The 14841-nt window shown below is 34.3% G+C and overlaps 1 protein-coding gene across 2 annotated transcripts in view; it reads right to left on the bottom strand.

Moving 5' to 3' along the window:
* Nucleotides 1-14841, bottom strand: part of LOC140155308 (protein O-mannosyl-transferase TMTC1-like) — an 89230-nt gene that overhangs the window by 57951 nt on the left and 16438 nt on the right. For both annotated transcript variants that reach the window (XM_072178093.1, XM_072178094.1), the window contains exon 2: nucleotides 5153-5912. In XM_072178093.1, coding sequence (XP_072034194.1) covers nucleotides 5153-5586 — 434 coding nt within the window. In that variant the 5' untranslated portion in view covers nucleotides 5587-5912. The remainder of the gene's footprint in view (nucleotides 1-5152; nucleotides 5913-14841) is intronic.

Below are 14841 nucleotides of genomic sequence, written 5' to 3'. Positions count from 1 at the left end.
GTTTCCTATTGTTTATTGTTAAGTTCAATGGAGCATATCTCAATAGTGGCACTGGCGACATCCGGGCTAAGTTGTGGTGGATGGTCACATATATGAAAAGTGCTATTACTACCAAATCGGCATCAAAGCGATACCACTGAAAACGAAGACATATATAATCCTTGTGATGATGATAATAACAATGCCCTACATTATACCACCAAATGGAAGCGAAAGTGCTTGGTTGTCATGACAACTTACAAAATTAATGGGATGACATTTTCACTGGTCTGCGTTATTGGCCTCCAGATCACATTAATTTTGTATTCATTCAAAGACGTCTGGCCGCAATTATTGACTAAAACTACAATAGAGCGAAAGCTATTGTCAGACTAAATTGAAGAATTCTAAATGAGTATAATGGGTTCATGGTAACCTACATGGTATTACTAAAGTGATCTTGTGAATTACGTGCACATACTGTATCATTCATTCATTCATTTGGCTGTTTTTAATGGTGCATGGCACGGAGAATCATGTTCGATGGGAAAGGTTTTGACTTTATTTTCATTATATCTATTTCATGTAATAAACACAACTATGTGGAAGTATATATTTTTGGAAAGGATTGATGGAAGAAATTTATCTGCATCTTTAACATTTGGAAAAAAATACCCAGTGAAGAGTTAATTTGAGTTGATCAATCAATCACTGACATTTAATGAGTGCCGAAAACCAAAAAGAATTTGCACTAAGATGCATCTCCATGGCAAATTAAAAAAAAGAACAAAAGTGCAGTGTTATGGCAAGAGTTGTCACACAGACTGAACCATTTTGTCATAGGTATGTTGCAAAGTGTTATGGTAAGAGTTGTCACACAGACTGAACCATTTTGTCACAGGTATGTTCCCAGCAAACACAAATGTTTTCGACATCATTCGTAAAAGGTTATAAAAGGTTGTCAGAAAACGTTTAAATGTCGGGTTATATAAAGGGTATATTAAGAGTATAAAACGTTTTCATAACCTCCGGAAACATAATTTTGATAATCTAATGCTCAGCAAACAAAAATGTTTTACAGAAAACGTTTAAATGTCGGGTTATATAAAGGGTATAAAAACGTTTTAATGACGTTTCATGACCTTTATATAACCCGACATTTAAATGTTATTAAAAGGTTTTGAAAAAAACATGTTAAGAACATTTCTGTGCTTGCTGGGTTCAAATATTTTAACATAATATTATTTAAGTATTGACACAATATTTGGCAAAAATGTTTGCAAAAATAGTTTACAATAACATTTTTTGAAAACATTTAAAAATATTGTTGTAGTGTGTTTTCATACAAAACGTTTTAAAACGTTATCATGACCTTTATATAACCCGACATTTTAATGTTATTAAAACGTTTTACCTAAACCAAAAGCCAAAATATAACTTATTTAAAACGTTTTTAAAAGCGTTTTTGTGTTTGCTGGGTTGCTAAGTGTTATGTCAAGAGTTGTCATACAGACTGAACCATTTTGTCACAGGTTTATGTTGCAAAGTTATGGTGCAATTCTTTGGATTTAATCAAAGTTATTTTATTAAAAGTTATCTAACTTAAGTTTGATGGCTACCTTGTTTACGATTATGTTTACTAAGATAACACACATCGCATAATGTGAACTACCAATACCATTCATATCTGGTGCATAACAATGGATATATGCAGATTAAAAAAGAATTATCTAAATTGGAGGATTTTCTGGAGTATTGGCATTTATTGATTTTGATTTGAACTCCAAGCAGTTTTTACCCACCCCAACTGGTCTATGAATGTTTTGCTTTGTTTTGGTTTTTGGTGTTTTTTGTTTTTTGATGAGGAGACAAAGGACCAGTTTTTTGTTTTTGATGTGGAACAAAAGAACAGAGCACCTGTGGGTTTCACTGTACCAACAAGTTAATCAAATGTGTTGAAGATATTCTGAGTAAGGAAAAATGAAAGCTAAATGAAGATATTGTCAAGCTTTATTGGTAGGCATGTCCACTAAAAATTGAAGTACTTTTAAATTGATTCAGACCTAACTTATTGGATGGGAATTGATGAAAGAAACATTTTGGCGTTTAAATAATCTTAATCGGACGTTTCATTCCAGAGATATGGCCTTTCGAGTGTCACGGTTTTATATAGGGCTGCTAGAACATGTTAAAAAGTTAAAGTCCAAAAAGGAATACTAACAGAAAGTGCAACTTTAAGGTACTTTTTCTTAATGTATTTATTAACTATCTTATCTGGAACATTATATTTGCTTATAACAACATGAAAATAAGATCATCCTGAAAATTTAATCGATTTTGTTGACATACAACAAAAACTATAAGACCTCAAAACCCATGGTTTGTTTGTTGAAACCTCAAGCATGATCATAGATGGCCGCCATGGAAAATATCTCCATAGAGGAGATGAACAATAAGTGCATTATTTCAAATGAAAAGCGGTAGTCTTAAACATTGTTCAATCTTTTAAGGTCAGCACATTTTATCTTCAAAAATTATTATATTTCATCATGGCATAAGTTTGGTAACATTAATCACTACCAATTTTGAGAAATTTGCTCCAACTCAAAGGTTATCTTTACTACATTGAGCAATACACTGTGTGCATGGAAGCCATGATGGTCCCCGGTTTTTATACTCCCTATGAAATGGACATGGTAGTGAGAAGTGCACGGGAAGTGCATGATTTGAGATGGGCCATGTAGGCTTAAACATTCTTAAATTTCTTAACATCCTACACATTTTGTCTTCATAAATAGTTAAATTTTATGAGTATGTAAGTTTGCTTGTCTGATTCACTCCAAATTCGGAGATAATTGCGTTTGAACACCTGATGCACGGAATGGTGTCACTTCAACCTGTTGTAGTTCTCATCTCATTAAATTTTTCATTAAAAAAGTTGATCTCTTCATGCAGGAAGGTCCTCTCTATTTACTGACCAAACAGGAAAAAGTTTGGTGAATGTTTTCTGGTGGAATCAGGAATTTCTTGAAACACCCTGATATAGGCCTACATTTGGATCAAAACAAGTATGTACGCCATTTAACATGCCTGGGATTTCTTGTATCGATCAGTTTCTCCATAGACAATACGTGTGTGAGTGCACGCACACAGTAAATGAAAAATCGTTCTAGTGGAAACTGTATTGAGAGTGGGCATCCCTATTATTGGTATAGCAATTAAGAAGGACCGGATGTTTCTTTTCTTTCTTGTTTGTTTTGTTTTTAAATTTCAAATATTACACTTACCTGTCTACTTCAACTTACTTGTATTTAACCCCCTGAGCACTACCTGCTGATCTAACATTGTCTCTGATTGGTCAATTACGTGATATCTTCACTTTAATCACCAATCAGAATGGAGCTTTGCAAATAATTCACCCCATTTTTTTTGTGTGGTGAAATTATTCTAACAATGTTGCTGATTGGTCTAATTGATAATGAAAACTGCTTTTTGGCCAATTGGCAGGTAGTTCTTATTAGGTCAAAAAAGTTTCCTGGAGTTGGTTTTTTAATTATCTGTCCATCCAACCCCCTCTGGGATTGCATATACTTCAATTAAACTCACGAGGAAATAACAAGCATGTGGTACATTAATGTACATATCTTATAGAAGATGATTTCAGGAAATTAAAAACTCTATTGCTATTTTGTCAGACTTAATTGTGAATATTGAATTGCAATATGCCGCATTGATCAGTATTGAATTCCCACTTTCAACATTGTATTGTTTTTAACCAGTGAAAGATTGACATTTAATCAGTGCATTTTCAATTGAAGTTTTACAAGATGTCATGTTTCATTTATGTGGAAGGGATTTCCTTTATAATATGTACATAACACATCACAAAAAGTAATTACCTTTTATAATACGAGACAATAATTTAAAATCTACACATTAAATTTTAAAACTGAAATAGCAAAAAGAAACCCATTTAGTGGAATAAAAATAATCAATGTTGGTATTTATACAGCGTCTCTCACATGTGAACATGTACAAAAGCGCTTTACATTTATTCCGCTGTTGTTAGAATATGTCAGCTGTCATGGCATGCTCATACCTTTGGGTGGCGCTCAATGACAATATTCATAACAGCTCCCCATTTCATCCCTGAGTAGAGAGAAGCAAGTAAGGTAAAGCACCTTGCCCAAGAGCACAACACAATGGCACCACCGGGGCTTGAACTCACAATCCACCGATTACAAGGCAGAGCCCGTACCGCTGTGCCAACATGCCCCTACTAAGCAAATTTTGATGCCTCATTAAAATTTGTAGCCAATTTGCACCAAAAGCTACTCATGTCAGTCTTGCACTACAAGCTACTCAAGTCAGTGTACCATTACATTCTGTACATGACTGGTCAAGGATGACCTGCGTGGACCATTGATAATGACCAAGCCGCATCAAAAGCAACATCATCAATAGATTTAGGTGCAACCTTTGAATCTGCATCTTTTTCATTCAAAGGGTAACCATGGCAACACATTTAGGGCTAGTAAGACAAATGAGTCATCAAAATTTGCAGGACAAAATCGAGTTTCTTTTGCTATTTCAGTTTTAATATTTGATGCATATATTTGGAATTATCATTTCATAATGAAGGGAGTAATTACTTTATGTAACATGTTTATATATGTGATCAAGCAAAATTAGTCAGAAGTCAGAAATATTTATTTTGAAATATAGCCAAACAAAGAAAGTATTTCCTTTTGTTTCCTATTGTTTTGGAAACTCTTTAACTCCTCACATCTTTTGAACTGGTTGTCTAAATTCAACAGGGTTTTCTGCAAATGTAGCTAATGATATAATGATGCTTACAATCCTATAAGAAACTGAAAATTGAATATGTCCAACTTCAGACTGATTTTGCTTGATCACACCACATGTATACTAAAACTGGTGAGAAATTGAAACTACTACAACTCAAACTTTTGTGCAAGAACATAGCATATAGCAGTTGACTAAAGAGCCTCATTTTAAGTGAGACTGAAGGAAATGTTGATATAAAATGCATTAAGTGGTAGTTCAAAAGCTTTCTTTTCACACACAAGAATCTCAAGTGAAATAGCTGAAAATATGAGAGGGTATAAAAAATGGCAAAAAGATGCATACACACACATTTTGACAGACTTACCTGAAAGTGAGTGTTGTAAGTGGTCTATAAGACTTGTGACTCGTTGGATCACTCAACGGTTTTCCCCAATAATCATGGATAAATATATTACTCAATGGTGTCTCTGGTAAAATATCTTGGTTGTTCTTAATAGCATATATATCGTCATGTACCAAATCTCCACTTATGCTATTTGCATAACAATACAACGACGCTGCAACTATCCAAACATAAAAATGCACTGGTGGTATAAAATTTAAGTCTGGGATCCATAAGCCACTTTTATCATCTGATGGATCATTCTCTTCCTCAATACTGTCAGTGGACACCTGATGTTGGTAGCAGTATAAATCATCTTGGTGTGTTCCTCTGTTGGCATTCGTTTGGCTTTCTTTATTATTGTTCCCACTATCCACTTTATTATGACCTGAATTGTATCTCCGTCTAGCTTTCATTGTGGCAAGATATTAGCACTGCAGTATTGCACAGAGTATTGTCTATATAAGCAAATGTAAAGTCATTGCAGTTGGGATGAAAAGGCAAATAATGATTTCATATATATTATATTTGCTTTGTTCATCTAATATTTAACAGAAGCTAGCGGTAAATGGTGCAAGTCAATCAGTCAGCCTTGGTCGTTGCAACAACGTAATTGCACTTGGTCGACAACGATGATGCTGGCGTGTATGCATGATTTTGTAGCAGGAAATAAAAGCATTGGTAATCCATCAAGTGTGAATGCCAATTACATTCTGTCGCATAGTTTTTCCTTTCAATTAATCTGCAAAAAATACAGTATAGACAGCATTGTCAGTAAACGTCAGTAAACGCTAATGAAGCAAAGTAAGGTGTCAATCCTGGTGTTCAATTATTCAGCGGTTTAATTTGCTGAGGTAGTTTTGGGGTACTAAGTATCTTGTTATACCATGACATGAAAACATTCTATGGCAACACTTGTGAAGTAGATTAGTTAGGTTTATGTCTTCAACACATGCTGCTTATTCTTTGTGTTGGTGTCTTTCATTCTTTTGTATCATATACTTTTATATCGTGTGATTTTGGGCTTAGTTGTGACAGTGAAAATTGGATATTCCGGTGGAAATTCATATAGGACATACCCACAATGGAAGATGTAACCTTAATCTTCCACACAGGGAGTGCAAATTTCAAATAGGGTTACCTGAATAGGTGAATACATTTGAAATCTACACCCCCTGTGTAGGAGATTAAGGTCATGTCTTCCGTAGTTGGTATGGATTTCAACTGGAATAGTCCAATATAGTTTGTGTGCTCTTGCAGCAGTTATTTCAAATACAGTAACTCTTGTTTTTAAATAAACATATATGGTCAATTCCAGCCAAAGCGGGCCAAAATTCTCTCTGGGGGCCATTTTGAAAATGTTTTCCTTTTCAATTCTAGACTTATCAAATGAGACGATCATGTCTAGTGAATCATCAGGTGGAAGTGCCATCGGATTGAAAAATAACTTTTCTTGCTAGACCAAATAAAGTGTTAAATGCGCATATGCATGTTACCCACAATTCAAGCATTTTTCACCTGTTGTACGCCATAAAATTTCACTTTCTTTAATATCTTTCAATATTTTATGTGGTACTCATATACACTAGAAATCGGTGAAGACTTTGAACGTAAAATGGAATTTTATTACATATATCTACAAAGAAATATTTTGGTTATTAAAATTTTAAGAAAGAACCAGGTGTACAGTTAAGATTGTGTCAATTCTTCTAACTCTTTCCAAAGTGGCTGTCATTTAACATTACTGTATTATTTCGAAAGATTAGAATAAATGCTTCATATAAATATAAAGTTAGATTTTGTATCTCGTCGCAGGATGAGGATCTCGGATGGCTTCGTGGGTAACAGCGCTTGGACAATAGGAATTCCTGTTAATTTTTTAAATAAAAATAGAAAATACTTTTCCGTATGTCAATAATTCAGGCTGCAATGGCACTAAAATTAATTTTAATCAAAATACAGACTATATGGAATATTTAGAATGGATCATTATGGCATTTTGGGTATAAAATTTTGAGAAAAATGAAGTTGCCAAATTCAAATAGACAGAGCAAACAGTTTTATATTATTATTTTAGTAAAATCATTCCATATTTTCATGCAGCAATATTCTATTAACTCGTGTTTGACAGTTCCTATGAACTAAAACACTATCAATACATTGTTAACTATAATTTAAGTAGGGATTCGTGGGTAACCAAAATGTTCGTGGGTAACACATATTTGAAGGTATGTATTGGTAAGCGGCAAAATAGAAAATATTACAGAAGGTTGGAAACCACCATGCGGTTATTACTCCATTGTGTTTCAATGATTCCCGTTTCTCTAACCAATTGCATTTACCCAAAAAATGGTAATTTAGGATAATCAATCAAAACTTCATGATACAGCTTCAGTATACCTTCAAGAGGACGCTATTAAACAGGACTGTTTTGGAACCTATTTCGCATGTTTTCAAAATGTTAAGATGCATAAGAAACATATAATTTACTTTAGTAAATCCTTGGATTCGTGGGTAACGCCCGAATTTGTGGGTAAAGCTATAAGTACTATAGTACCGCTTTGGGGTTTATGTTTCTTAGGTGTATAAACTGTAAGTACTGTCAAAATTATAGCATACCCATGGCTTGAATATGTGCTGATTTAAACTTAAAATAAACAATCTCCTTATTTTTCAAGGTTAGCATCTATTCGGGATTCGTGGGTAACAAAAGTTTAAGCCGTCGAGATTCTTTTTTAAAGTGGTGAACGATTTTTACGATTTACAATTTTAAGCGCTTGTCAAACTAAATTCAGTGTCCAAAGTCATTAAATGTTAATTTAAGTTATGGCAATTATATTTGCTGGACTCGTGGGTAACAGTTGATACGTGGGTAACGTCAAATTTTATTTTATGGAATTTTATGGGTAAAACGTATTTTTGCTTAAAATAATCACTTGGACCTCAGAATTATAGAACGAAACTTCGTTTCATGATATAGTCATTTATGGCATATTCACTTAACATTTTTCAGAACGATCATTTTATTTTTGATACGCTGGTAACAAAATTATTAGCCAAATTGACTTAATGGCCTCTAGAGTCCACAAACTTTGGTGGAATTCAATCGCTTTACATATGATGAGAGATCATGCAAACGCTCTTTCTAACGGTAATAATTTCATTTTGATTGAAGGACATTCAATGACATATATGGTGCTTTATTGTTGAATTCATGGGTAACGTCAATTCATTTAAGCTATCATAACTTGTCCCCTGGTATGACTTGCTAGTAAAGGCCTATATGCACAAAGAGAGCACATTGGACGTGACATGATATGCTCCATCAATAACGTGATTTCCTTTATTAATGACATTTTAAAGTGGAAAGTTAACATAGAGAGAATTTTGTCCGCTTTCGCTGGAATTGACCATATACATAAGATAAAATGTTTTGAAATCCTTCTATAAATGCAATATTTTAAACAAAAGAATTATGTTTGATATGTGGAGAATTTGGTTATTCAAAACACTAAATGACTACCCAGGAACGACTACAAGAATTTACAGCAAGAAGAAGCACAAAGTGTTCATTCTTTAGACTATTCCAATTGAAAACCATATCCCCACTGTAGAAGCTTTTGGAACTCCAACCATAAACAGTTTAAATTATTCCAAATTCAGCCATTTTTAAAAAGTGAAAAAGGTGCTTAATATTTTGGAATTCTAAACAAAATTGTCTAAATTTAGGCAAAATTGTGCAAAATTCAATGGGATTTTATAAATTTCAACAATTCTCAGCTGGAATTTTACATAAAACTAGCCAAAATTTCCAGATAGATTAACCATAACGAGTGTAACCATAATTGAGATGACAGTGAACTCTTCCACATGGTGTGTGTGGATTTTAAATGGAATAGCCTATTCAAGGTTATAGATACATCTTGGATATTAAAACAAGGGCAGTACAAACAGGTTTATTGGTTTTCTTTGAGCATCCATGTGTACATCCATCCATCACTGTGTATTCAACTGTGATGATGCCATTAAACAAAATGACTCAGATGTTGTGAAATAGATTTGATGATACAACCATGAAAGGTTTCTGTATCAAATTCCTTTGTTTTTAAAATGTTTGAGCAACATCAATATGTTTCAAAAAGATAGGATTCAATTTCTGAATTTGGTTTCAGCAAAATACAGCATTTATAGTGTGTAATGCAACAATGTAGGAGAAGGAGAGTCAACACTAAATTGACACAATTTTTTTTTTTTAATGTTGGTGATTTAACGTGCCTTTCACCTAAGCATGACCTAAGTATCAGTACACTTCAACAATATTCTGCTGCCATTAGGATATATCAGAATCATTTCCACTTTACCAAGTCTGCAACTGATGTGCAGGTACACTCATCGACTTAGATTGCGATTACCCCCAGCAGCTCCCCATTTTACACCTGGGTGTAATGAAGCAATTGGGAATTAAGCTATCTTGCTCAAGGACGCAATACACCAGCCGAGGTGGGGCTCAAGCCTGCAACCTTTCTATTATGAAGCTCGCGCCCTAACCATTAGGCCACTGTGCTTCCCATCATTAAAGCATCAACATCATTGGATTCCTATTTAAATGATAGTTTTCACTGATCACATTGTCCCCTTTAAATTTCAAGCCAAACAAATGAGATAAAATGAAGATAACTGCTATTTTATTCCAGCACCTACAATGCATGTATTGTCAGGCATGGGGTGCCCCAATCAGAACTCTTGCTCCCCTAGGTGACTCCCAATAAAAACCCAAAATTAGGAAATTTTCCATTTGGGGGGGGGGCAACTTTGAGCAAAATTTGTTGATTCCCCCCCCCCCTGCAATTCACCCTGATAAAAATTCCTCGTGTCGCTAATGGCCATGTAACAACTTGCCTCACATTTTTACAACTCTCAATTACCAATGGACCAGACCCAAATTTCAGCCTTGCTATGTCACTGTTCAGAAAAGCTAAGAAGGTACAATTTGATTCAGGTTATCTAAACTACCTGTTTAAAAAACAAGTCTTCACAAAGTATACACAGCTTTCTAAGTTATTCAAAACATGGATTCGGGTACCTTTGAACAAATTCTAATGTCACTTAGATGAAAAGTTAACAATTACCCACAATGCTTTGTAATAATCCACTTAAAATTATGTTTTTCCTTTTAATTTACGACAATGTCATCGCCCTTTTTATTTGGTCAGCACTTGCTTTAGAGATGGTGCAGAACTTATGTTGCTATTGAGCAGTTGAAACACAACTTTACATTTATTTCTTTAAAAAAAGCTGATGCTTTAATATTGTTTTGGCCTAGTATTTTGTAGTGCATCATGGGAAGACCCATCAACCCCCCTCTGATCTTCACTTATGACCTTCTTCTTCAATTAGCCTCAGCTACACAGTGACTCAGTCCAACTTAACACCATCACAAACCACTTACACTCCGATTTAACCGATTTCATGGCAGTCTGATCTGTACTTTCTATCACTCAATACACCTAGATCCAATCAGCGGAAAAATTATCATCACCCCATAAAACAGTGCAAGATTTAATCAGACTTTTAAATAAAAAATATGCCTTTTTACATCAAGTTCATCTTGTATGATAGTGATGGTAAAAGTTTAAATATTGCAAACTCTTTTCAGGCACAGCTGAGCATGATGAAATTTTAACGGTAGTGCCACTGCTATTTTTCTTTTAAAATTCATGAACAGATTTCCTAAAAAGGCTAGTTAGAACTGGATAATATGGTATAGCATTATTATGGATAAGTTGTGAAGTTGTAGATTTATGTAAAAAGACAAGAATGCCTGGAAAAACCTGTGCAAACAGGTATGATACAGCAATGCAGGGAATCAAACATAGGCTGGCTGCAGTGAGGGGGTATGTGTACCCAGCAAACACAAAACGTTTTACAGAAAACATTGAAATGTCTTGTTATATAAAGGGTATAAAGACGGTTTAATAACATTCAAAAAACATTACGCAAACATTTTAAACAGAATGTTTATATTCAAGTGTTGACAAAAACACAAAATGGTTTGCAACAATGTTTACCCAAATATTTTACAATAATGTTTTAAAAATGCTTTGATGACCTATATAAAACCCAACATTTAAATGTTATTTGAAAACCATTTTGAATAAACATTTTAAGAACATTTTTGTGTTTGCTGGGATTGATGTGCTCCATTGTAATTGATTCCTTGCTCAAAATTGCTACTTTTTCATATACCTAACATTACATGATCTAACTGCAGCATTTCCAATGAATTAAAATACTGCATTTTCAACTAAAGACAAGAACTATAAGGTTGCTTAGATTGATGGGGTGGTGACCATAAGCACAGTTCCATCAGCTAATAAAACATAATATGTCATGAAAGACAGGTGCAAAATGTCCATATAAATAATAAATTAAACAACAACTAAAAATACAACTCAATTAGTCCTGAAGTTGAACATACACTGGCAAGTAAAGACAGCACAGAATCGTGGGAAAAGGTCCAATTCTAGAAGCAAACATGGGCGTCAATCTCAAAGGGACAGGGGGACATGTCCTCCCTACCTTTTGGCAAAATGACTGATTTTTAGTTCTTTTCAGCCCCCTTTTGACAATCCAGGCCGATTGTCCTCCCCACACATATCAAGCCGGATTGGCGCTAATGGAAGCAAGGACAAATATAGATCAGAAACAAGCGCATTTCCGACACCAAGGAAATGGAACAGGGGTTATAGAGGTGAGAGAGGAAGGTATCTTCTTTGTCAAGAAAACATCTTTCAAATGAAACTAATACAGATAAATTGCTTGTACACATAGTTTTTTTGTAGTAGATGGTAGCACTTAGGGGCCATCAATAAATTAGTGCTTTTAAAAGTGACTGCTAGTGAACTCTGTGAAGATATAGCTTGCACTCCTGCAGTGTCTTCATTATGTTTTCAGGTTCATCACTACATGTACTATATACCTTTGCAATGTGCTATTCCAGTTGCAAGCCATACACACTCTATGGATGGAGATGATCTTAATCTCCCACACAGGAGGTGTAGATTTCAAAAGGAGTCACCCATTCAGGTAACCCCATTTGAAATTAACACTCCCTGTGTGCAAGATTAAGAATGTAGGAAGTGTATAGATTTCAACTTGAACTGTGTACTTCAGTTATATCTATAAATGCGCTTTTATAAATACCCACGTGACCCATGGGCATGACATACCAAGACCAGCAAACGTGACCAAATCTTATCTTATCATCAAATTTAAGCATTAATTGAATTGCAAAATTATTATACATTTTGCAATTCCGAATTTGTAATATGTTATCAAAAACAACATTTTGAAAGTATTTGATGACGGAAAAAATATTCAACGACGGAAACGTTTGCAATATAATCACAAAGTTGAACAAAATAGACAATTTTGCTGCACAGCAGTCTCATGTTGTTCCGTGTTTCCATTCAAATGTTTAGAAAGACCACTCGCTATGTGAAGGTCACTTGAGACTTACTGTCTATAAGCTGTTATGGCAGCGCGGAGGTGGTCACATGCGTATTTATAAAAGCCCATTTATATATATAACCAAAGTACACTGTTGAATAGCCCAATACGTCACCCATAGTCCACCTGCTACCAATTAAGTCAAAATACTACAGTACGTCTGATACAGAGTGCTAATTTGTGATGAACCTCCTTGTAACTGTTCAGTGCCTGCCAATAACACAATATATTACTGTCAATTTACTTTTGTCCTATTCTTAGCCCGTAGGCATATGTAATGTCAAAGATATAAACAATTCAAGTCAACTCAATGTTGATCAAACTGTACACACTGATGTAATCTGATACAATTAAGCCACGTCCACATGAAACTGAGATACGGGAATAAAGAGGTAGCAAAAACAATAAAATACGTAAGAAAATTGGATTCAAATAACAACTTTATAACTATGCTATAGGAATGCCAATATATCACCTGTTAGTACCCATGGTGACTGGGCAAGTTGATGCTAAAACCCAATTTTCAATTGCCTTGTTGAGGCTTGTTGAATAAGATCATGTTTTATCTATTTAAAGTTTAACACTTGCCATATCAAATGCTATGCTTGAGCATGTTTAGTGTCAATGGGTTCTGTATGTATTCTTGATCAATGATGGCAATCGGTGTTTAAGTAAAGATGTACTGAGGACATTAATAAATGAGTATATACCTTACTACCTTTATAGCTATTTACCTATATTATATATAACAAGAGATGGATGCTTTAGGATTTTAACGTAAAAGTTACTTTCTTATGATGATGCTTAAGGTACAAAAAGTGATTTAGTTACAATCACCTGAAGATAGCAATGAACTAATAATGCTTAAGTGACTGACTATCACTATTTACTGCAGATAGCAATTGAGCATTTGTACTAATATAGTTAAAGCTTAAGTAATTGTCAGGAAAAATAGAAAGTAATTTAGTTAATTGTGCTATCTACTGAAGATAGCAACAAACACATATCTGTAGATGTGCTATCTACTGAAGACAGCAATAAACAAGTATATATACATGTCTATCTACTAGAGATAGCAATAAACATGTATCTATAGATGTACTATCTACTGAAGATAGCAATAAACAAGTATCTTTAAATGTGATATCTACTAGAGATAGCACTAAACAAGTATCTACACATGTGCTATCTACTGAAGATAGCAATAAACATATACCTATATACATGTCTATCTACTAGAGATAGCAATAAACATGTATCTATATATGTGCTATCCACTGAAGATAGCAATATCCAAATGCTCATGGTGCTATCTACTGAAGATAGCAAATAAAAAGTATCTCTCTAAAGATATCAATGAGCAAGTGTGATAGCAATAAATTAATACCAAAACTACCATCTACAAAAGAATGTGATATGCACTTTTCCACGTTATAGTTTCATTATGAAGTAATAATTCATCATGCATATCAGTTATTTAACAAAATGAGCATCATACTTGAAAACAAGATACCCCATTTTTACATGAAACACACCGTCATATTGATAATGACCCTAATGTGTTCCAGGTGACAATTAATCTTGCTGGATACCAGTTATATATTGCCAACCTAGACAATACCAATAAATTATTATCACTTTCCACGGTCTCCTTGATTGAATCAATCCATATTTACAGTGAATGCACTTTGTCTTGCGGTGTGTTTGCATTTGACGGCAATTACAGTAAATTCTGTGAAGTATTGAGCAATTGGGCTATTCCATTTAAAATCCACACTACCCCTGTGGAAGATTTTGGAAATATCTACCTCAGAGGGAGAATGTTTTTCAAATGTAATTGGTCTGGGCTAATCATTTTGAATCCCATACTCCCCCTGTATTATGGCTTTACCTATGTCTTCCACAACTGGAGTGAGTATTTCAAATGGAAGTTACCTAATTGTCTCTTCTATTCAAAACTCATACTCCCTCTGTGGAAGACTTTATCTAATTCTTCCACAGGGGTAGTGTGGATTCTAAATAGAATAGCCAATTGTCTTTCAGGGTCAATTTCTCCCCTAGTTTTGGCGGTGTGATTTATTTTTCAGTGCATGCTTGATAAAACATATGCAGAGATCACATACATGTATTAAATAGGGAATGGTGTCATGTTTGCCTGCTAG

Source organism: Amphiura filiformis, chromosome 6, assembly GCF_039555335.1.
Source record: "Amphiura filiformis chromosome 6, Afil_fr2py, whole genome shotgun sequence".
In the NCBI taxonomy this organism is placed as follows: domain Eukaryota; kingdom Metazoa; phylum Echinodermata; class Ophiuroidea; order Amphilepidida; family Amphiuridae; genus Amphiura; species Amphiura filiformis.
This window is presented reverse-complemented; position numbering and strand designations above follow the sequence as displayed.